The 22,286-nt window shown below is 33.2% G+C and overlaps 2 protein-coding genes across 3 annotated transcripts in view; both read left to right on the forward strand.

The window, feature by feature from the left end:
- Positions 1–22,286, forward strand: part of LOC129752916 (uncharacterized) — a 131,573-nt gene that overhangs the window by 94,663 nt on the left and 14,624 nt on the right. The gene's annotated exons all lie outside the window — the stretch shown is intronic.
- On the forward strand, positions 3,627–11,191 carry LOC129758405 (heat shock protein DDB_G0288861). 2 transcript variants are annotated; one of them, XM_055755904.1, is made up of 2 exons: positions 3,627–5,400; positions 10,972–11,191. In XM_055755904.1, the coding sequence occupies exons 1-2, from the start codon at positions 3,843–3,845 to the stop codon at positions 11,184–11,186; spliced, it is 1,773 nt and encodes a 590-aa protein (XP_055611879.1). In that variant the 5' UTR covers positions 3,627–3,842; the 3' UTR covers positions 11,187–11,191. The 2 variants fall into 2 exon arrangements, with proteins under 2 accessions (XP_055611879.1, XP_055611880.1); XM_055755905.1 differs by having other exon boundaries at positions 3,632–5,400; positions 10,984–11,191.

The raw sequence follows: 22,286 nt of genomic DNA on the forward strand, positions 1-22,286 counted from the left end.
TGCACTGCTTTTTATTTTCGCATAGTTTTTTCAGTCATGTATTGATCTATTATTTTTACCACAAAAGCAAAACCTTTGCCAAATCATGATATTTTACACAAATCATGATATTTTACACAAATTCACCTGGAAAACCCAATTGGAATCTGGTTGGAACCTTTCCATGAGTAGGCATCTTGAAGAATTTGACCTTTTAAATTCGATTTTAACATGAATTTCTTTGTCCATCAGAACATATCTGTCACATTGCGTAAAAACTGGTCGCACAGATTGCGATCCATGGAACTGCTCATTTTTAGTTATTTTCTGGGTGTCTACTAGACAGGTAACACTTTTTGCCTGACAGAACTTAAACTTAAAAATCTAAAAAAAGTAGGCAAGATAGTCCTTTTTATAACCAACACAACGCTGCTAATTTTTTGCATATCCAAGCTCTAGTAACGTAGCTATCACTGAAATAAAGTGGCCAGATATTAAATGATCATAGCTTTAAACACTATTGGTGTTCTATGTAATCAAAGGGTGTTTTGTGTTTGCAAAACTAATGCCGTGTGATATGTATATATTTTGATTATCCATGCGCACATTTTTCGAAAACTGATAAGATGATGTTGTGCTTATCTGGTAAAATTCTCTATCACACATTCCATAGAAGCTTTGGATTGATCTTTTCTACAATGAAAAGTATACACCAAACTGAAAAGTTTATCAGATATTAAATATGCACAATCAGATATTAAATATGCACAACAATAATAAATGGATGGGTATACATAAATAATACAGCTATGCATTTGTATTTTATGTATTGATATTTTCTCCCTTTTTTCATTTCGCACGTGCCTTGTTGGAAAACATATGTTCCATATTCATCACTTCAGAAAGGCCGTTAGAAATATCCTTTGAATTCCGTTTCCGATTCGTCTCTGATCACCTTTCATTATCCCTCCCACATGTCTGTTCTATTCGGCAGGAGTCCTAGTCTAGGATATTTAAACATGAGCAGGATATGCGACCGTCTCCGGTGTAGCGCAGCGCCTCCGTTTACTTGTTTTCGTTTAACTAGTGTTGGTAATTTTCCTGCCCCTAAGTTGTTTCTCTCATTCAGCTCGTTCTTTGCTTTCGTTCAACTTTTTCGTTACTTCCCTTTTCCTTCCCGTATAGGTACGTCGAGCATTTAAATACTATCTGGAAAAATATATCTGATGAAGGGCTCAGAAGAAGAGCGGTCTAGTGTTTGGTAACCTATTTGATCATCAGCAAAATAAAACTAAACTTTTAAAAAGTTCTCATAATCTTTCGCAAGTTAAATATGTCCAGTTAATATTTAGCATTTTTTATGAAAAAAAAAATTGAATGTGTAATGGCTCTTCCAAAAGTTTCACCTAGATTTTCATAACAACAATCAATCCATTTTCTTGATGATACTCTACTGTTTTTTTTTTTAAATTAATTTCCTTGAAGCCGCAATTGCGACAGAAATGTCACTGAAAGATTATATTTACGTTACGGATCCCAAATCTTGGGATCACGTAAAAAAAAAATATAAGGCGTTTTTCAGCCAGAAAAAGTTGTTTCGGTATTTGGACCAGATTTCAGGTTCATTTGAGGTAAATTCAATAAAAAAAAATTAATGATACTTAAAACCCTTGTCCTAGAAAGTTGGATTGACCTTCTTCTTCCTTTTCTTCTTCTATTTCTTCATCTTCTTCTTTTTCCTTAAATCAACATGGCCAAAAGTTTTATGCATCCAGGAGAATGAAGAACTCGTTTCCTTAATTTTCACAAACATTATTTTCTATGCTATTTTAAGAGATTTGAGCCAAATTTCAGGATCGCTTCAAAACAAATCAAAAGTAACCTTTCTAGCATTAATCAGCTTTTTTTTGGAATTGGGATTGTATCATTTCAATAAAATGATAAAAATGAATGTTAGGATTTTGAATTGCGTTTTTCGGAATATAAACTGAAATTCAGGATAACTTAAAAAAAAAATAAAAATCACTTACCTTAAACATTTGTTTGGGATTAGGATAAAATTAAAAACGAATTTTTAGCCCTGATTGCGCTTTTTTAAATTTTGGTCCGGATTCCAGGATGACTTCAAAAAATTGAATATATCTATGCATTTTTCGGAATTTGGACAGAACTTTGGGAACAATTTGATAAAGTAATTTGAAACAACTATTTTTTAATTCTAACATTTATTAGCAGATTATTATTGTATTTCATATGGAGTTTCTTTTGAATTTTTTATGATCTTTGTGTTAAGTCTAAATGTGTTTCATAAATAGTACAAATCAATCTGAATAAACAAAATAAAAATAGATGGGTTTATAGATCGTTCAGAAACATTTTCAACTTAACGTTTGGCTTTGATGGGTCAACAGATATCAGAAAAGGGGTTATACTTTGTAGTTGCAAGTTATCCAAACAAGTGTAAATTTTCTTCATTTTTTCCTGGGATTTATCAATGAGTGACTTTTCCATGTTTGTAATCGGTTTAAATATGTAAAAAAGGACTTAAATTTTTAAAAAGCGCATGTTCTGGCCTTTTTTTTAAATTTGGATCAAATTTCATGATAAATTTGAAATATCTCGGGTGAGCTTTCATTACGTCGTATGAAAAGTCTTAAGAATTCAGAAAAAATTGCTGTTAAAAATAGGAAAAAAACTTTAAAATTTGTATTTCACATAAAGAATATGTTGTTTAGATGAAAAGAAGTTGCAACTAGTTTATGTAAGTTTTTGTACTTTTTCGTAATAAAACTATTTGTTTACATTTCATTTCATACGCCATAACGGAAGCGCACGCGAGATATAATAAAATAAAAATGTGTTTATTGATAAAATAATATTTTTTCACGTTCATTTTCACTCGAACTGTAAACCGAGCTTCAGATATAGAGAATTCTAAAAGTTTGTCGACAATACACTCAGAAAAATACTATTATGTATACCATAAGATTCTCTTATGAAGAGATGCCATAAGAAAAGTGATAATTCACGAGGTAGCCTAATGAAGCGAATGAATTCTTCAGATGAACACCTGCTTCAATGGGAATTTATTGCTTTTCATAAGAGTGTCTTATGGAAACAGAAAATTTCACGTTTGATTTGAAAATATCAAGATAATTGATAAAAAAGTTCAGTTTATTTTCTGGGTAATTTGTTTAAAATTACTTTATGATCACCATCAGCAGGCAACCATTGTAAAAACATTAGATTTTATCTTTATCACGGCATATATAGTACCTACTCTTTCTAGCCATCATATCCTTGAAAGATGTACGCCTTAGAGTACAGTTAATTAGAATTCTTCAAAGAAATATGATCAAGTAGTTTTATGGTTTTTTTCAATCAATAAAACATCATAAGTTCATTGATTTTCTCGTGGGATTTTTTTTATCGATGAAGGAGCCGGTAAACTTAAAACGACGTTTATTCAAAACACTGATGTTGGTGCAACGCTACCGAATTGATCCATTTTACCATTAAACTATGCTCCTGAGCACGCGACGAATTTTAACGGACTTTTCCCCCTTGCTGTTTGCAATCACATTGAGGAAAGCTTCCCATCCGTTTGCACCTTCCTACATATATAGTGGTTGTGTTCGACTGTAGGCTGGGTTTTCGTAAAAATGAATGTGGAAAGGGGGAGAAAACTTTGTCGGTTTGAAACTGCCGCGCAGATGCAGTCGAAACTTCCAACGAATCGGTCGTGCGAGCAGCTTGAAACGTTTTCCGTTGATCGGATCTGATGTTACTGATAGTGTGCGTTTATGTTGTATTTGTATCCCTGATTATCATTACCAATTGATTAAAACGGTGTACGAATCATAATGTCGCGCCATAACTACACAAATCCCGCGTTTTGTCAACAAAGTGAATTTCAGCATTCAGCAAGACTTAACCAGAATGTATCAAAAAGTGCTTACAATTCCCCGGCTAAGATAACGAGAAGTGAATTGACGAGATCTTACAATCGTATCAATTCTACGATTGTGCGACAGAACAGTTTCGCGTGCCATGGACCGGACAGATCAAATAGCAGTGTCGTGTTCCCAAAACCAGGACCTAAACCAGGAGGAGCTAGATTGATTGATCAATATGCTTCAAATACATCGATTGTGGGCGCACGTTACGGATCCGTTGCATCAGCGTTGGATACATCATTCAGTAGCAAACAATCAAGTGGCCGTTACGCATTGGTTCCGGTTGAAGAAATTCCTACCACAGACAAAGGAAGATACGCCATTCTGCCCGTGGAACATCCTGTTGTAAAACAAACTCCTACCAGAATAGTAAAAAGTCAGGACAATTTAGACCGTTACTCAAGTACGTGCGACTTAAACGATGAACCTGCCAATTTGTCTGATCAATTTTGCAGTCTGCCGCCACTTTCTTCACCTCCCGCAGCAATCACTCAGAACAGACTGAAAAATGCGTTTTCTTCTGACTTTGGCAGTAAATCATTTATATTGTACGACCAAAAAAGTAATCAGCGATATGAAGTGGTACCAACGGAAGACGACGAAGAGTTGGTAGACCCAAACCACGAAATTATCCAAATGCACAACGGAAAAGCACATCGTTACGCGGTAATTCCCTCGGAAGATGACGAAACCTGCCTTAATGACGAAACAGAAGAAACCATTAGAAAACCGCCTCCGCCTCCTCCGAAAAAAGATTTCTCCCGTGAGAACTTACGGGATTCACAGCGCAACCTCACACCGCACAAAATTCAAACCCCTGCATCCACTCCAAAGAGGAATCATCAACACAATGCTGCCACCCAGATGCTGCATGAAATTCTTAGCACCCCAAAAGGGCAAGAGTTGACACCGAAAAATTCTCCCCAACCAAGAATTGTATGCAGCACCCCTAAAAGAAGTGAATTTAAGCCACAAAAATTGCAGTACGATCATCATTATCAGGTCGCCCAGCAGCAGCAGCAGGCATTTTTTGCCGGACAACCGGCACGCGCTCACCAGCCAACCCAACAGCAGCAGCAGCAGCAACAACAACAACAACAGCGGCAAACTCAACATCAACTAGAGGCAGCTGCACGAACGACAGCTGTTATTATGCCACGGCTCAATGTCGGGAATGGCATCTACGGGGAGACAACAACTTCAGACCAACACACAAACAAGTCCTGGCAGAATGCGAGTTTCCACAAGGTAGCACATGCTACTGCAACAATCGGAGCCGTCTCGCTCATGCTGATCCTGTGCGGTTTTATGAACTCGGGCTTAAGTTTGTACTTCACCTCGAAGGTCGGCCGCGAGTACTATTTGGATGCTACCATCTTCGCCGGGTTTGCGGCAATTGCGCTCGGTATTTTGGGGTTCAAGTCACGCCGCTGCGACTGGTTGCCGAATCGGAACTACATATCAGGTAAAATTGGAACCATGATCGATCCTGCCTGGTGACTAGGGAAACCATTCGTTGTAAGATAAGGCACTTTATCACTACCCACATATCGTTGAACCATCTGAAATAACTTGAAACAAAATAATAAATTCATAAATGATTTGCAATAATTATTTATCTAAGAAGTTGTATGAAGTGGATTTTATCAGCACGAGTCGTAAATTTATCCAACGAGGCTTGCCGAGTGCTGAAAAAAATGAGTTTTGCAACGAGTTGCATAGAAAACTCAGCAAAATTGTGTATGTAACTCGTTTCAAAACTCGATCTTTTAGCATTCGACGTTTTTATCCAACTCGGCAAGCCTCGTTAATAAATTTACAACTCGTGTTGAAAAATCCACTTTTTGTAACTTGTTGCATAAATAACTATTAAAAAATCAGCGTCACCTCGGGTAAGCTCTGATAAGCTCTGTTGTATTGGGAAATCTTTGTTTTATGACAAACATTTTTGTGCTTTTTTTTTATAAATCCTGGGAGTTTGCCGCCGCCGCTCGTGACGTAGAGGAACCTTCAAGTTCTCTAAGCCAACGGTGTGGGTTGGTGGTGTTAGCACTTGTAAGATATAAAAAAATTGTAAGATGCTTGCCAGCATATCCTCGAAAGATATACGAATTAGTGTTAATCATATTAATACAAAATTAAATGATTTAATTCCAAATCCATTAGAAACAACAGTTAAAAAAGTATAAATCTGATTTTGCAACTAGGTTCATCACTTTAAAACACATTTTAAATCCCTGCACAATGATTTGGACGAGGAAAAAATAATGTTTAATAATTTGTTTCCATCAATAATCATCACGTTTTTTGTACAGAAACGTAAATGTAATACGAGAACTTTAAACACAATAAGATTTTCAAAATATAAATTCAAGCGTAGCCAGACATAGTAAATAATGTAATGGATTTTTCATTAAAAAAACATATTTCCAATTTCAATATTTCTGCTTTACAAGATTTTCTGATTTTTAATTTGTCGATAAACTGAAATCTCAGAAGATTTGTGGACTCCTAAAAATTTGCTTATAATATCAACACATTAGGTAGAAATTTATCTGAAACTATCTTCTCATGATAAGTATCATACACAATGCATAAGTGATGGCGATTTTTGCTAGGGATGCATACTTATCCCATATAGCTAGTGTAATGTCGGACGATTGCTCAAATACAGGCGATTTTTCCAGAGATTTTCATCTTATTGGATGATTCATCCCAATACAGATGATTTCAGTAATTCATTGCGATTTACCTCACAAAACAAACTTTAATAGTTGAATTATGTTAATTTTTGCTATCATGCCTTGTTAGCAAGATTTGGGATCATTTTGCCCCTATGTAGGTAGTACACTGCCAAAATTTGGGTCTCTGAATTTCACTTGCAGATAGCATATTTATGCCATATTTTGGTTTCCTCGACAGGAAAGTGATACCTCGTTTTGCCAGCCGTTTGAAAGAAATTTTAAAAGCACACCGATGCCAAATTTTGGATCCAATCGGTGTCAAAAAGTGGCATCATTGTGCTCTCAAAACGCGTTTTGGACTGTGGTTACACTTGACATGATTAAGGTATCCATGTATGAAAAGTGAGACAAAATGTTAGCATTGTACCACCTTTTTTTGGGCAGAATGATACCTCGTTTTACTGATAGAAAAATTAGGTATAATTTAGCTATAGAAGTTCGGGAAGTTATTGGATTCTCTTCGAGGAACCATAAAATTCATTGAGATCCAATGCGTGTTTGTGTTCGTTTAAAAATTTCTAAATTGTTGGAAGAAAAATAAATCAAATTTTGGAAAGGCGACAACTTTGCCGTGTTTGCGTTAGAAAAACATTTTCAAACATTAACTCTTACATTGCTTCAGCATGTATTTGAATTGAAATATTAAAGTAAGTTAGAAGTGAAATTATTGAACGAAATTGTATGAATTAGTTAAAGTGAATTCAATTTTCTAGTAATTTTTTTTTTATTTTACCAAAATTTAATCATATTTCATGCAAATTTAATGCATACAAAAAAGTAATTCTAGTTTGACTGTGCGCAACAACATTCTATAAAAATGAGAAAATCAAACTTTTGGACCTTCACCTCAGAAACTTTGGAATTTTTTTTCGGAAAAAAGGTTAATAAACATATCGCGAGATTCAATGTTTTAGGTTTGGACCAAGAAATGCAATTACTACTACGGAGTTTTGGACTAGTATTGGCACATAAAAATCGATTTTTCGATCCAAGACCTTGTGAATTAATGTCAATCAAAAATACAATAATAAGAACCGCTGATATGTCATTCGTGCTTTTTTTTTTCGTTACTACTTTTTACATGAAATTATTGACTGATTAGGAAATGGAAAATATATTGTTCCAGTGAACCGTCCACAATTTAAAAAAATCGCATTTTTCAGTTCAACCCTAAAAAGAGTGTTCTTCAGCTAACATTTGAACCAGCTTCTTACCTTCATTCTTCATTTTTCAAATATCTTCCTGCAAAATTTCAAAGAAAAACGATGCATAACTTCTGATACATTCCAATGCGAAAATTGGACTTTTACCAAAAAGTTCAATTTTCGTAGAATTACTAAATCTCAGGTTCTAACATGTTAAAACATTGCGGACAAAATACGAGAAATTTAGGTCTCTCGCTTGCCACGAATGTTTTACTCTTAGAAGTACACTGCCGGCCAAAAGTTTGGGATCACCCGCTAAAAACATGCAAATTTTGATCGGTCATATCTCAGCCGTCTTAGGATATATTGCAAATCTTCTGATCTCTTTTGAAAGATAATGAACAATAGCTATTTCGGAGGTATTTTGTCCAGAAATAGTGTTTTAGTTTTATACCTCAAACTAAACCAAAAGTTAGAACATTTTCAAAAAAATCGCACTAAATGTTCAAAGACAATCATCTCGGGATAGGTTGAACCAAATTTCAAAATTTGAGTTGTATTAGAATCCTTATACTTTACTTCTCAAAACACAAAAAAAAAACTTTGTGCAAAAATTTAAGAATGAACTTTTATTTAATAAAATAGACACTTTAGTTATCGTCCAAAAGTTTGGGATCACCACTTAGTATGGTGTATCGGTCAAAAGTTTGGGAATATTCCTTTAAAAACATGCAAATTTATTTCATTCATATCTTCCTCACCTAACATCGTACTGCAGATTTGGAAGCTTAGGAATTGTTGTTTTTTTCATAAATTCATTCAAAAACTATATTTCAAAGTGATAACCATAAAAAAATTACCTGAAATTAATTGTTTTTTGGAAGTTCACACTTATGATTCTGAATTTTTTATGGTCATCACTTTGAAATATAATTTTTGAATAAATTTATGAAAAAACAACAATTTCTAAGCTTCCAGCTGAGCCCTTCAGATCTGCAATACGATGTTAGATGAGAAAGATATGAATGAGATAAATTTGCATGTTTTTAAAAGAATGATCCTAAACTTTTGATCGATACACCATACTTAAGGGGTGATCCCAAACTTTTGGACGATAAATTAAGTATCTATTTTATTTATTAAAAGTTCATTTTTAAATTTTTGCACAATTTTTTTTATTGCATATTAAGAAGAAAGGAATAAGGATTCTAATGATACTCAAATTTTGAAATTTGGTCCACCCTATCCCGAGATGATTGGCTTTGAACATTGAGTGCGATTTTTTGAAAACGTTCTAACTTTGGGTTAGGTTTAAGATGCAAAACTCAAACATTATTTCTTGGCAAAATACCTACGAAATAGCTATTGCTCATTATCTTTTAAATGAGATCAGAGAATTTGCAATATATCCCAAGACGGCTGAGATATGAACGATAAAAATTTGTATGTTTTTTAGCGGGCGATCCCAAACTTTTGGCCGGCGGTGTATGTATATATATATATGTGTGCCGGCGGTGTATGTATATGTATGTATGTATGTAGATAATCCACCATGGGAGCACGGATTCACCGCAGTTTTGCCAAAGTGTGCGCAGTGTTACGAATCTACGACAGGTATTCCGCACTCGTGTATATACCTGGCCAGGTGGCAACTGATTGAACATTCTTATTATATAGTCAGTTAGAGGAGAAAACACATATTTACCTGTCGGCCAGTTATGGGATTTGAGCCCAGAAGTTTTCTTGCCGATACCGGGAATTGAACCCAGTACGCCTGGCATATAAATAACCAAACCCGCGCCAGCCTATCCGCTAGACCACATCGACGCTTCCTCACGAATGTTTTATTCTTAACTTTCGGTAACCTAAGGATACTAAACTTGAAAAATTTTGTCCAGTGACTTTCCAGATATTGATTGCCGAATTTTGGTTTTTCTCGGTTAAGATTTCTTTGTGGTCCTTAATATGTTAAGAAAACGCCAAATTTCGTGAGAGTGTGATAGTTGATATATTTTTAATATAAAATTTAAACTAAAAAATTATCAGATTTAAAAGTTCTTATTTGAATTGGCTATGTGCGTGCATCTCATTTCTGAAGAACTAGGAACGGTTTTGTATATTTATCTCAAGATGTCTAAGATATTTAACTTATATTTCATTTAGTCACAATGTGTCTAAAGTACGATGGCCCAGTGAACATCGAGAGCCTATCGGCTTGGACATTATTTTATCATTGATTAGAAAAAAATGTATATTCGTATAACGTTGGCTAAGATGGTGATGTCGAATTTCGACCTTGTAAATAAATGAAAAAAAAAAAAAAACAAAATGATGTTAGAAATTGTTTTTGGTTACCAACTTTTGTCATCGATTATTTATTGGAAAAAATAAAACAAACTTTTACTTAAAAAATGTTTTCACCAAAAAGCCCGTTTATTTTTAAGCTATCAAAAACTTGCAAAAATACTTTGAAAAAACTGGTATGATCGAGTTCATATTATATTCCAAAGATTAACTTATTGGAATAAATATTGTGGTTATTATTTTTGCAATTTAGAAACATTTGAAAATGATGAAAAAATAACTTCAAGTCACATTTTGTTAACTTTTTCAAACAAAGTTTTTTAACTCAAATAATATATTATTGAAATTTTACGAGGTTACAGCGTAACTGTTTTGCTCAATTTGATACAATTTTCTAGAACATGTGATCTTTGTAAAAGAATCCGCCTACGAGATATAGCTCAGGAATCAAGTCACCCCAGGGATCAAATCTCCTCACTTTTCCCCATAATTTATTTCAATTTTGTTTTAGGGCAATTTTGAAATAGCATCAGATATCTAGGTTTTATAAATGTCATTTTTTTTTCGATTCTGGGTGGGTGCAGGTTCGAATACTTAGAGAACTTATTTCTCTGCTCTTTTTTTTATTTGTTGTTAGTCCTTTTTTTCGAAATGAAAAGCCTTTGGGCGTTGAAAAAAAGTTCTGTGTCGTAATAAATTATTCAAGTGAAGCAATTTAAAAAAAAATTATAAGTTTATGAACGATGTATTTAATTTGTATCAACGAATGGTTTCCCTATCCCACTTTAAAAGTTAAACATTGTTGAACAGAAGAAAAACACAAAGACAATTCTCATTAATCAGGTTATATCCTAGTCACCGTTTTCTCGTTGCTAAACTGCTGTGCTCAACTTATACTGATGACACTTCATCCGTTTCCGGGTACGCCGCTGCACGATGTGACGACCGGAATCATTCTGGGGCTTTCATCGTTGACGCTGTTGCTGATCAGTTTGGGAATCGTAACATCCCGCTGGTGTCGCTCGCCGCCACCGGACAATCGTGTTGATGTTTGTTGATCAATATATATGACCCATTCCAGCGTGACGTCACAACGTTTGCAAAACAATTTTTTGGTATATTGTATGTAAGTTCTACAGGTCATATCGCACATTGTTAAAAATTGTACATTATAAGGTCAAAATTTAATTCTCTACAATTTGAAACCAAAAGTATATGTATAGAATAAATAGTTAACAAAATATAAGCACAAGGAATCGTGACGTCACAACGCGCCTCTTTTCCCACTTTTCAGTTTTTTTTACAACGCCGCAATTTTCTGCTCTTCTATTTGACCAAATTTTATGAAAATTTCAGGAAAGTATCGATTCATTACAACCAACAAATCGCTGTTTTTGATTTTTTCAAATTTTGATTTCAATTTATTTTAGAGCGAATCAGTTTCGTGACGTCACAACGCACCATTTTTTTAAAGCAGGGTTTTGCAAAGCGTTGTGACGTCACGAAATTTTATGGTTAGCTACATGAAATAAATCAAAGTATAATCTTAAAATGAATGCCTAATTTAGTTAAAATGCGTAAAAACTTAATAAATAATTTGGTTTGGTGATGAAATCGATCCATTTATTCCCAAAAATTGAAAGGAATTAAATCTCAAAGGCCCATATAAGCAGATAAGCTTTGCAACACTGCTCACATCAATTTTATTCGAAGTTTTTTTGTGCGATCATGTGAATATTATATAGTACAAAACTTAAACTAGGAAATATTTATTCGTAAAAGCGTTGAAATGTGTTTCTGAATCTTTTTAATCTTTAATTGCAAAGGAAAGGAAAAATAAATGATAATTTCAAAGCTTTCGATCTTTTCAAAGATAGTTAATCGACACTTGAGTGCCTAAATCAGCCATCTAATGAAAATCTTATAAGTTGCAAGCTCAAATAGATCCTAATAACACAAAGTCCAGTGCCAAATTCGGGGATTGGCCCACGGAAATAGAGGGCCCAATGAGCCTAAAATTTGTATGGAATTATGAGAAATTGGGTTTGGAAGGACATTAAAACCAAGTTATGCACCAATTTCTGAAGTCCCTATCGGCTGATTTGTTTTAATTATAGTCATTCACAAAACTTTCATTATGACAAATAGTTTATCTCAAGATTCCATTTCGACAATGGTTTAGTTAAAAAGGTTTTTGAGTTTCAAAAATTAGCTTCTGATGGGTCAAATACAAAAAATACCTGAATGATCGTTAATCGACTCTAATTTTGAACGTTATAGCTGTTTTATGATAGCTCTAATCGGAACGCGTTCCACAGATGAAATATTGTCAGCTTTAAAGCTTTAAAATACTCAAATTCAAAGAAAACCCCTTCACTTAGAATAATCTGACCCAAATTTTGCATGAGACCTTGTGCTAGTACATATTTGAATTTATTTAATTTTGTAATACAGTTCAAAATCTCTTTTGTGAGATTTCATGTGAACACGGGGTTCGATTTGGATTTTCTAGTTACATTCTTTGATGTGGAAATTTCAATAAAGGCAGTTTTATTAAATAATTTTCTATGAAAATCTTATGAAATTTTGAATAAAAAAAGTTAATCTATTAAGTTAACCACGTTCACAGATTTTTTGAATCTCATTACATTTATTTCATGGAACTTATTTTGTTTAAACATAATGCCAGAAAGAAATAGAAGCTACTAGCGGTGTTTTTCATTCTAACATAGATATATGAAGAACTTGATCTTTTGCAAGATTTTTATTCAAATCACAGATAACTATCTGCTTTATGATTCACAAATATTCTTTTACAAAATCGATGAGGATTTCATTTGTTTGGTAGTTTGTTTATTCTTAAATCAAGCGTTTTTAAGCGCTGTTTTATATGTTTTATTAGAAATGTTAAAAAACAACTTAATTAATGCAAAAAAAAATTAGTTTCTTTAAAAACTTGATAATAGAATTCGTTTATTGAAGCACATTGTTGTGTTGAACTTGTATTGAAGAAATACTATCATAGTGTTGAAGTAAAAAGTCTTGAACGTTTTCGAAAAAAAGTAAATAAATTTTCGTGACGTCACAACGCATTATTTACCCGGGTGCAACTCACAATCTGCTGAACCGATTTTCAATCCAAAAATTGCATTAAATTCCACTCAAAAAGTTTGAAGAGATCTCCAATTTTCGACAATATGTGAAATTTCAGTAAATCATAAATTTAAAAACAGTAGAATTTTCGTGACGTCACAACGCTTAAAAATAGATACCTTTATCAACGATTCTAGAGCGTAAACTTGCTGTAGCTGTTATTTATCTTATATCATGCTTAGAAGATGGCTTTTCTACCATCATTTTGCAGTAGTTTTTTTTTGACATAGCTAGATTTTCGACAAAGTTATGTTATAAATAAAGAATATTTGCAAAAATCAATTTAATTTCATACTAAAATTTTTAAATTTCAACGTAAACATACTCAATTCTAAAAAAAGGTAGCTGAAAATCTTTTAATGGAAAATGACACTCAAGAAATAACCTTTCTAACGCTATGTAATTTATTTTTGGATAATGAAAAATAAAAATCGGTTCTCCAGTTGAGGGGTGCTTGGAATGGGTCATATATATATATTTCCCCATGATTCAGTCAAATTGCTACATGCGTTATAAGAGACCATTCAGCACATCATTTTTGCGGGTGTGATAAGGATACAAAGCTAGGTAAGGAATCTTTAATAGTTATATTAAATTATTACAAACCTCATCGAATAACCAATACCGTATTCACCAAAAATTCGCAGAAAAAGATATGTATCTTTCTGCTTTTCTCTTCAATTGATCAATCATAGATCCAAATGTTAGCCGTGATATCACGGGACAATAAAAACCAAGATTTTTACAAAACATTACAATTAAATATGCATAAAGTGTTTCATTTTTCAAATCCGAACTCAACGAGTCGTGTATCTGAAAGAGGTAAGTTATAAAGGGTAAACATTCGAGATTAAATTATCTATTTTTTTTTATCAATTCGAATTTCAAACTATTTGAATCCCGTACATCATTTCAACGAAGTTTTATTTTTTTTATTAACATCAAATGAGATAATTCAGCTAATTCAATGCGTCAAACAATTAGGTAAAATCTATAATAATAAATATGTCCTAAAACAAATCACGCATACACTTACTTTGGTATACGTCTCTTAATGTAAAGTATATGCGAGTTTCATTTTCAATGACAATGACATATGTAAACCGTTTAACAAATTCTACTTGCAGTAACTTAAATCGTTGAACACAAAAGACATTCCAAAGTTCTAAAGATGTCAATAAAAAACATAATCTGCAACAGCAATGATTTTTTTTTTGTTTTGATTATAGTCGTTTTACCATCTTTTTATGGCATTCGCGACTTTATCAACGTTGCAGTTGGCGGACAAATGTTGAAAAACTTATCCGGTACAACTGTGTTCGATATTTACTCTTGGGTTCGAACTCGCGGACATCGGCTTAGGAAGCAACAGACTTGCCAACTGAGCTATATCACATGCCCAACAGCAATGAATGATAACAGCATCTAGGAAGATAGCCCTTGATAACATTTCTAGTGATTTATTCATTAAATTGTAACTACTAGGATTTTAAGGACACTCATTAGTGCAATTTTCTTCAATAATTTATGAAGTAATGAACAACTCATCCATGACAAGGCTCCTCTGAAAATTTTCCCAAAAGTTTGGTTTGTAAGAAAATTTTAATTTTAATATTCATTTGGACACTTATTTAACAATGTTGAGTGTCAGTGCTAGAATAAAGTAAACAAGTGTTCAGAAAACAGCTGGAGGATGTTATACAGCATGGATCACTACAAATCTGGACGCATTAAAACGGGTCTATCTCGGAGCTATGTAAACAAAATAAAAATGTCTTGTACTTAAAATGTAGGGTTTTTTTGCACTTTAAAGGAAAAATATAAAAAAAAATTATGCCGATGTTGTTTTGATGAATTTTCGAACTTTTCGTCGGTACCACTCATCATAGTTTGGACACCCTATTCGCTGTCCTCAACGGCCATTTTGTTCCACAATCTCTTCATCTCTGTTGCATCCCGAGTCGTCCTGCCATTCTTCTTCATCTTCTGCTTGACAATTACCCAAAATTTTTCCACAGGGCGAAATTGAGTGCAGTTGGGTGGGTTGATGTCCTTTTCGACAAAATCCACCTGTTGGCCCGAAACCACTGTAGTACCTCTTTGCTGTAGTGGAAGCTTGCCAAATCTGGTGAAAACTTTACTAGTCCTTTGTGAGATCTAACGTACCAAAAAACGTGAACCATGCACCACTATGACGCTTGGTATGGACCTGCCGATCGATAGTATGCATCTCACGGAAACGTTTGAGAACGCTGCACACGGTTGATTTGACCATTTTTAAAGATTTCTCGATTTTTGAACCCGATCACGTCGGGTTTTTGACGTGAGTGTCCAACAATAATTTTCGTCTCGTGGTTTGCATAACGTGTAACTTTTTTGAAACAAAACGAATCGTAATGAAATTTTCAGCAGTGATAGAGGAAACATTTCTAAAAAAAGTACTGTCAAAACATTCCAGATTCGACAACTAGGAGCGCTATGGTATAATAAACAGTGCGTCCAGATTTGTCGTGATCCATGCTTTAGGAATTTCACTAAGCGATGAAAAATTCTGAAAGCCTGAAATGAACACTATAGACACAAAATTTCTGAGCCTCAACTTAGCAAAAATTATCGTTTACTTTCGATTAGCAATTGAGCTCGTTTTACTAACACGATAGCAAAAAGCGTATTTTGCTTGATTTTAGTAAAAACTAAGTTTATTAGCCGCTTTCTTTTCCTGGTGGCAGCCGTATTTGCCGCCGCTAAGAAAACAATCAGTGTTTTTAATAAAAAAATCGATTCCGGCGGAGCCTTTGATCAAATGGACAACGGAGTGGTGGCCTCATCGACAATTAAAGCATACAGGTAAGAATAAATCTGGAAGCAGACATATTTTACGGTTTTAATTTGTAAAATTATTTATTATTTTACCAGGTTGCCGCTGCAGTAAGGAAAAGCATCAATGCCACAAAATGTCTGGGGCGGTTGTCAAGTCCTAGCAGAACGGAACTTTCGCGGCGAATAGGAACATCCGGAAATTGACGGCAGAATTTCACATCCAGAGCAACCCGGTCCACCCACCGTAGAAAAGTTTTAAAAATTGAAGTAACAAAGTGTGTACATTTAGAAAAAATAATAATAAATAAGTGAAGGTGAAACAAATTGTGTATATTATTGGTAATCTGATACCCTCCCTGTGTTTCAGAGAAAAAGTAATAAATTTTGTAGGTTCAAATTCTGCGCGGTATTTTTCACCCGTTTTTGCTAAAATTTTAGTGAAATATTCCGGCGGCTAATTTTTCGCATGTTTGCTAAAATTTCAGCAGAAAAATATTGCTAAATTGATTGCTAAATTTCTAGCTGGTCAAATTTGAGCAAAATTTTGCTAAATTCCGGCCTCGGAAATTTTGTGTGTAGCAAAGCTGCTTCCATTCGGAAGTTTCGATGAGATCAATCCAATTGGCGATTTGCAGCTCGAAACGACACTCAGAAGGCGCTGCGATCAAAATGATGATATTATGGTTGAAAATGTCATTGTGCGTACAACTTTTCCAAAACAGAACGGAAAATTTTAAAATTTCAGTGTTTATTGAAATATTATTCAAGGTTTTATTGGCGAATATGGTAAGAAAAAGTGAACTTCACAATCGTCTATGTTTTTAAAACCCGTTTATGGCTCAATATATATTAATTTTTAGTTTTGCGGAAAAAGCTGTGTTTTGCTAACATGCAACAGCGCGGAAGACCTATTCGGAGTTAACATGACGCTGAAACCAAATCCATCCAAATGCTCTCTCTTTGAAATCTGGAGGGCCAAGTGTTTATCCAGCTACTTCGGAATATCTTGTAGTGGAACCAAGATCCAGAACCCGGAATCAATCATTTTTTCGGATACAAATGTACTTGGTTGAGAAATTTCGTCAGTGATTCCACAAATCACCTAGTATTCCAACTCCAGTAGCTGAAGCATATCAATGTTACCACTCTTTGAGGATCAGAAGAATCCCAGTGCGATATGAACAATGTCAGATAAAAAAACGGGGAAGGTTTGGTTCGAACGTAGGTGCTTTCAACGATCAACTGATAGTTTTTCAAGTGACGGAAGTTATTCAAATAGACAAAAAAAAAAGCATGTTAGAAAAACTTCATTTCTGATCGATATTTGAAATAAACATTAATTGAATATCCAAAGAATTTGCGTCTGAATATTTATATATTTAGCCATTTTACAAGAACAAATAGTTTCTAATAGGAGTTTCAAAGAAAATTTCCTATTTGAAGGAAAAGAAAATTCTCTTTCCCCAGAAATAAACGAATAGTTGTTCAACTTAGAAAATTGACATCGATAAAAAGTTTAATGAATAAAACTTATAAACTACTATCTACTAATTTATTAATTACATACCTTGGAAGCAAATTTCGGTTTTAGAATATGCCTACCAGATTTTTTGATACATTTCCTTCAATTGTAGTTTTCTTCCAGCTTTGGAATTGGTGATTCAAATTTTTAAATAAGTTTTTATAAGAAAAAACCCGGTTTAATACACTGTACAGTGGATTGTAGCCTTTCTTACAGTTTATTAACTATATATGGATACACATGACACAAAATAATAAATAAATGATAGATTTATAAATTCTGAGTAATGATTTAAGTTTTTCGAACGTAGTAAATTCTTGATGAATTTAAGAAATTAAGATTGAAAATTTTTTATAAGATAAAAGTATTTTAAAATTATTATAATTTTCACATAAAAAATAGCATAATTGTAAACTAATTGAATATTTTTGAATGATTGAATTCTGGAATATCTTTTATGATCCGGTTTTTAAAACATTGTGATCTTATATCTATAAATTAGAAGAGGTCTAAAAATTAAGAGTATAATTTTAATTTTTGTCGATTATGTCGCTTTGGTCAGTTTTTCTTTTTCAAAAATAAATAAATGGAAATTTATTAATTTTTGAAAAATAAAAAATTGTCAATCTTGCCATAGTTGAATAAAATTCAGTTCCATTTGCTGTTGCATATACTGGTCTCCTTTGAATTAATTCAAATATTATAATGTCATAGAAACGGGATCATACCAGATATGCCAGAATTCAATCATTCAAAAATAATCAATTAGTTTAAAATTATGTTATTCTTTATGAGAAAATTATAATTATTTCAAAATACTTTATCCTTTGAAAAATTTTGAATCTTAATTTCTTAAATTCATTTAGGATTTACTACGTTCGAAATACTTAAATCATTACTCAGAATTTATAAATCTATCATTTATTTATTACCTACTTTGTGTCATGTGTATCCAAATATAATTTATAAACTGTAAGAAAGGCTACAATCCACTGTTAAGTGTATTAAATCGGGTTTTACAATTTTGTCGATCTTGTAAATTTAGTCAATTTTGTTATTTTTTCAATTTTGTCAATTTTGCCAATTTTGTGAATTTTGTCGATTTTGTCAATTAGGTCAATTCTGTCGATTTAGTCAATTTTGTCGATTTTGTCAATTTTGTCAATTTCGTCAATTTTGTCAATTTTGTTTTTGGTCATCCTGGTTAAAATGGTTCATTCGGATTTATATGCATATTCCAAAAAAAATCCCGAATGCTTTAAACTCTACTATGGAGGACTTGGTGGCGCTACTGTTAGGTTATTATCTTCCATTGGCTTCAGACCCCAACCCCAACAACAACAACGCAACAATTGCACAGGGTTTTTAAATGCGAACGAAAAGCTTTCATCGCGCAACGTTAGATCTAAGAGGAAAGAGAAAAGGGAACAAAAAAACCAGCCCGAGAGCTTAAAGCTCGAGAGGATTGAGAAGCCTTTGTCTTATTGGATTCAATTTGCTTCCACGAGCGAAATTCTCTCCTGTCGTTCGTGCTTAGGAAAAAAAGAGATCATTTGTGATTGAGAATCTACCGTTGGGCGCAGGGTGGGACTTGCTACCACTATCGAAATTGACGATGTGAGGGTCAGGTCCCTATGCTTGAATTAATCTATGCTTGAATTATTTAGTTTTCGGTTCGAACAATGGTTGGACTGGATAAAAATTCCCTGGCCAATTTTGCCATCACTGCCTAATGATAGGAATGATTTGCCTAATTCGTCAAATTCGGTCAAATTGTCAGTTTTAATTTTTGTCAAGTTGGGAAGATTTGTCAAAATAGTAATTTTTTTCAAATTTGTCAATTTTATGTATTCTGACGGTTTTATATTTTATCAATTTTGTCATTTCTATAACTTTTGTCAGCTTTCACAATCTTGCCAATTTTAACAATTTAGTCAATTTTATCAGTTTTGTCAATTTTCTCAATTTTGTAAATCTTCTAAATTTAGTGAAGTTGTCAATCTTGCTAATCTTGTCAATTTCATCAATTCTGTCAGATTTGTCAATTTTGCCGAATTTGTCATTTTTGTTTGAATTTGTCAATATTGTCAAACTTTTTCAATTTTGTCAATCTTGTTAATTTTGTTAAATTTCTATGTTTAATCTATCTTAATCAATGAATTTGTGGATTTTGTCAATTTTTTCATGTTTGTTACTTTTGTCCATTTTGTTAATTTTTTTTCGTTTTGTAATTTTTGTGAAATGCGTCAATTTTTCGATTTGGTCAGTTTTGTCAGTTTTGTTATTCTTGTCAATTTTGTCAATCTTATTTACTTTGTCAGTTTTTTTTTTAATTTTTTTAATCTTATCAATATTGTAAATTTTTTCAATTCTGCCAATTTTGTCAGTTTTGTAATTTTTGTCAATTTTGGTCAGTTGTGTCTATTTTTTAAATTTTGTCTGTTTTGTCAATTTTGTCTTTTTGTGATTTTTTTCTATTTTGTCGATTTTATTTATCTTTTCAGTTTTGTCAACTTCTGTCAATTTGGGCAATTTCGTCAATTTTGTCGAATGAGTCAGTTTTGTCAATTTTTTCCATTTTTTTTCAATCTTATCAAGTTTGTAAGTTTGGTCCATTTTATCATTTTTGTCATCATTATCACTCTTATAATTTTTGTCAGTTTTGTCAATTTAGTTTATTTTGTCATTTTTGTAATTTTCGTCTATTTTGTCTTTTTTGTCAATTTTGTCCGATTTGTCAATTTTTCAATTTTGTGAAGATTGTTAATTTTGTCAATTTTCCCAATTTTGTCAATTATGTTCATCTAGTCAATTTTGTCAATTTTTTCAATCTTGTCAATTTTGCAATTTTGTCAATGTGTCAATTATGTCAATCTTGTCAATTTTTTCAATTTTGTCAATTTTACTGAAATTGTAGATTTTGTAAATTTTGTATATTATGACAGTTTTGTCAATCTTGTCAATTTTGTGAGATCTGTCAGTTTGGTCAATTCTGTCACTGCTTTCAATTTTTTCAGTTTTGTCTTTTTTGTCATTTTTTTTTTCAATCTTGTCCATTTTGGGAATTTTGTCAGTTTTGCCAATTTTGTCACTTTTGGTTATTTTGTCAGTTTTGTCAATTTTGCCATGTTTGTGAATCTTGTCTATTTGGTTAGTTTTGTCAATTTTGTAAATCTTGTAAATTTTGTCAATTTTGTTAGTTTTTTCAATTTTGTCAATTCTGCCCATTTTGTGAATTTTGTCGATTTTGTCAATTTTGTCGATTTTGTTATCTCGTCAATTTTATCAATTTTGTCAATTTCGTCAATTTTGTTTTTGGTCATCAATCCCAAATGCTTTAAACTCTACTATGGAGGACTTGGTGGCGCTACTGTTAGGTTAATATCTTCCATTGACTTCAGCAAGTGAGAGTTCGGATTGACTCCCAAGCCGCTATCCCTAGACACCAACCCCAACAACAGCAACGCAACAATTGCACAGGGTTTTTAAATGCGAACGAAAAGCTTTCATCGCGCAACGTTAGATCTAAGAGGAAAGAGAAAAGGGAACAAAAAAACCAGCCCGAGAGCTTAAAGCTCGAGAGGATTGAGAAGCCTTTGTCTTATTGGATTCAATTTGCTTCCACGGGCGAAATTCTCTCCTGTCGTTCGTGCTTAAGTCTCAAAGTTACAATCACTTTCGTACCATGCAGTGTGGGCATGACGTACTCATCAACGACTTCATAAATTTCGGGGTCGTACCCCTTGGTGAAAACCATTTTTATGTTTATATATGGTACATCAGTTTTTTTTTTGGAATGGTTCGGTTTCAAACTGAACCATTAAAATTAATTAATTACATCCGTTGGCCGGGAAAATTTAAACTGTCGTCTTCCTCCCACACGGTTTTTGTCACGGTGACATCAAACCTGAGTGGGAGTGAAGCCTGTCTGTTCTCCCTTCCACACATCGACAGATCCATACTTGTAGATAGCATGCGCCTATCTATGACGTCACGTATAATTTGACGTCATAGACACGATAATCTTGATTTTAGTGATTGCTGGTTGAGGCTAGCAAGCCAAATTGACACGTTTTTTGGAGTGATGATTTGATGATAATTACTATGAAAATTTATTTTTCAAACTATTTTGTTTTTTTTTCTTTCTTTTATAGGACGAAGAAGAAAAAAAATCAAATTTTTTAAGCTAAAAATCATTTTTATTGTACTGCCCAGTTTCGCAAAAACGTGCAAAATAAGTTTACAAAAAATCACACCAATACACACAAATACACAGACATCGTCTGAACTCGACGAGCTGATTCGATAGGTACCTATAAAGGTATATCTAAGACCCATAATTAATGATCTCCCAAATCGACCGATAACTATACCTTTCTGAAAGAAAGGCAAAACCATAAAAATTGTATTCGCTTTTGCGAAAATCATTAAAATTAGTAGAAAGGAGATTTTCTAACCCAACTTAGTAATTGTTATTGGCGATTTGCAGCAAAACTTTTTGACATGCAGCGCCAACTGATTTTCACATACGGAACTAACAAAAAGGTGATGATAGCTGATTTTCAACACGGCAGTGAGTACGAATTGTTCGTAAATTTATGATTTGTACGGAAATAACGAAATTTCAGACACTAACAATGACTGAATTTTGTAAGAAAACATG

This window comes from Uranotaenia lowii, chromosome 3 (genome assembly GCF_029784155.1).
Source record: "Uranotaenia lowii strain MFRU-FL chromosome 3, ASM2978415v1, whole genome shotgun sequence".
NCBI lineage: Eukaryota > Metazoa > Arthropoda > Insecta > Diptera > Culicidae > Uranotaenia > Uranotaenia lowii.

Coding starts and splice junctions, on each gene's coding strand:
- LOC129758405 (XM_055755904.1), top strand. CDS start 3,843: ATGTCGCGCCATAACTACACAAATCCCGCGTTTTGTCAACAAAGTGAA. Junction 5,401..10,971: donor GAATCGGAACTACATATCAG/GTAAAATTGGAA, acceptor CTCATTAATCAG/GTTATATCCTAGTCACCGTT.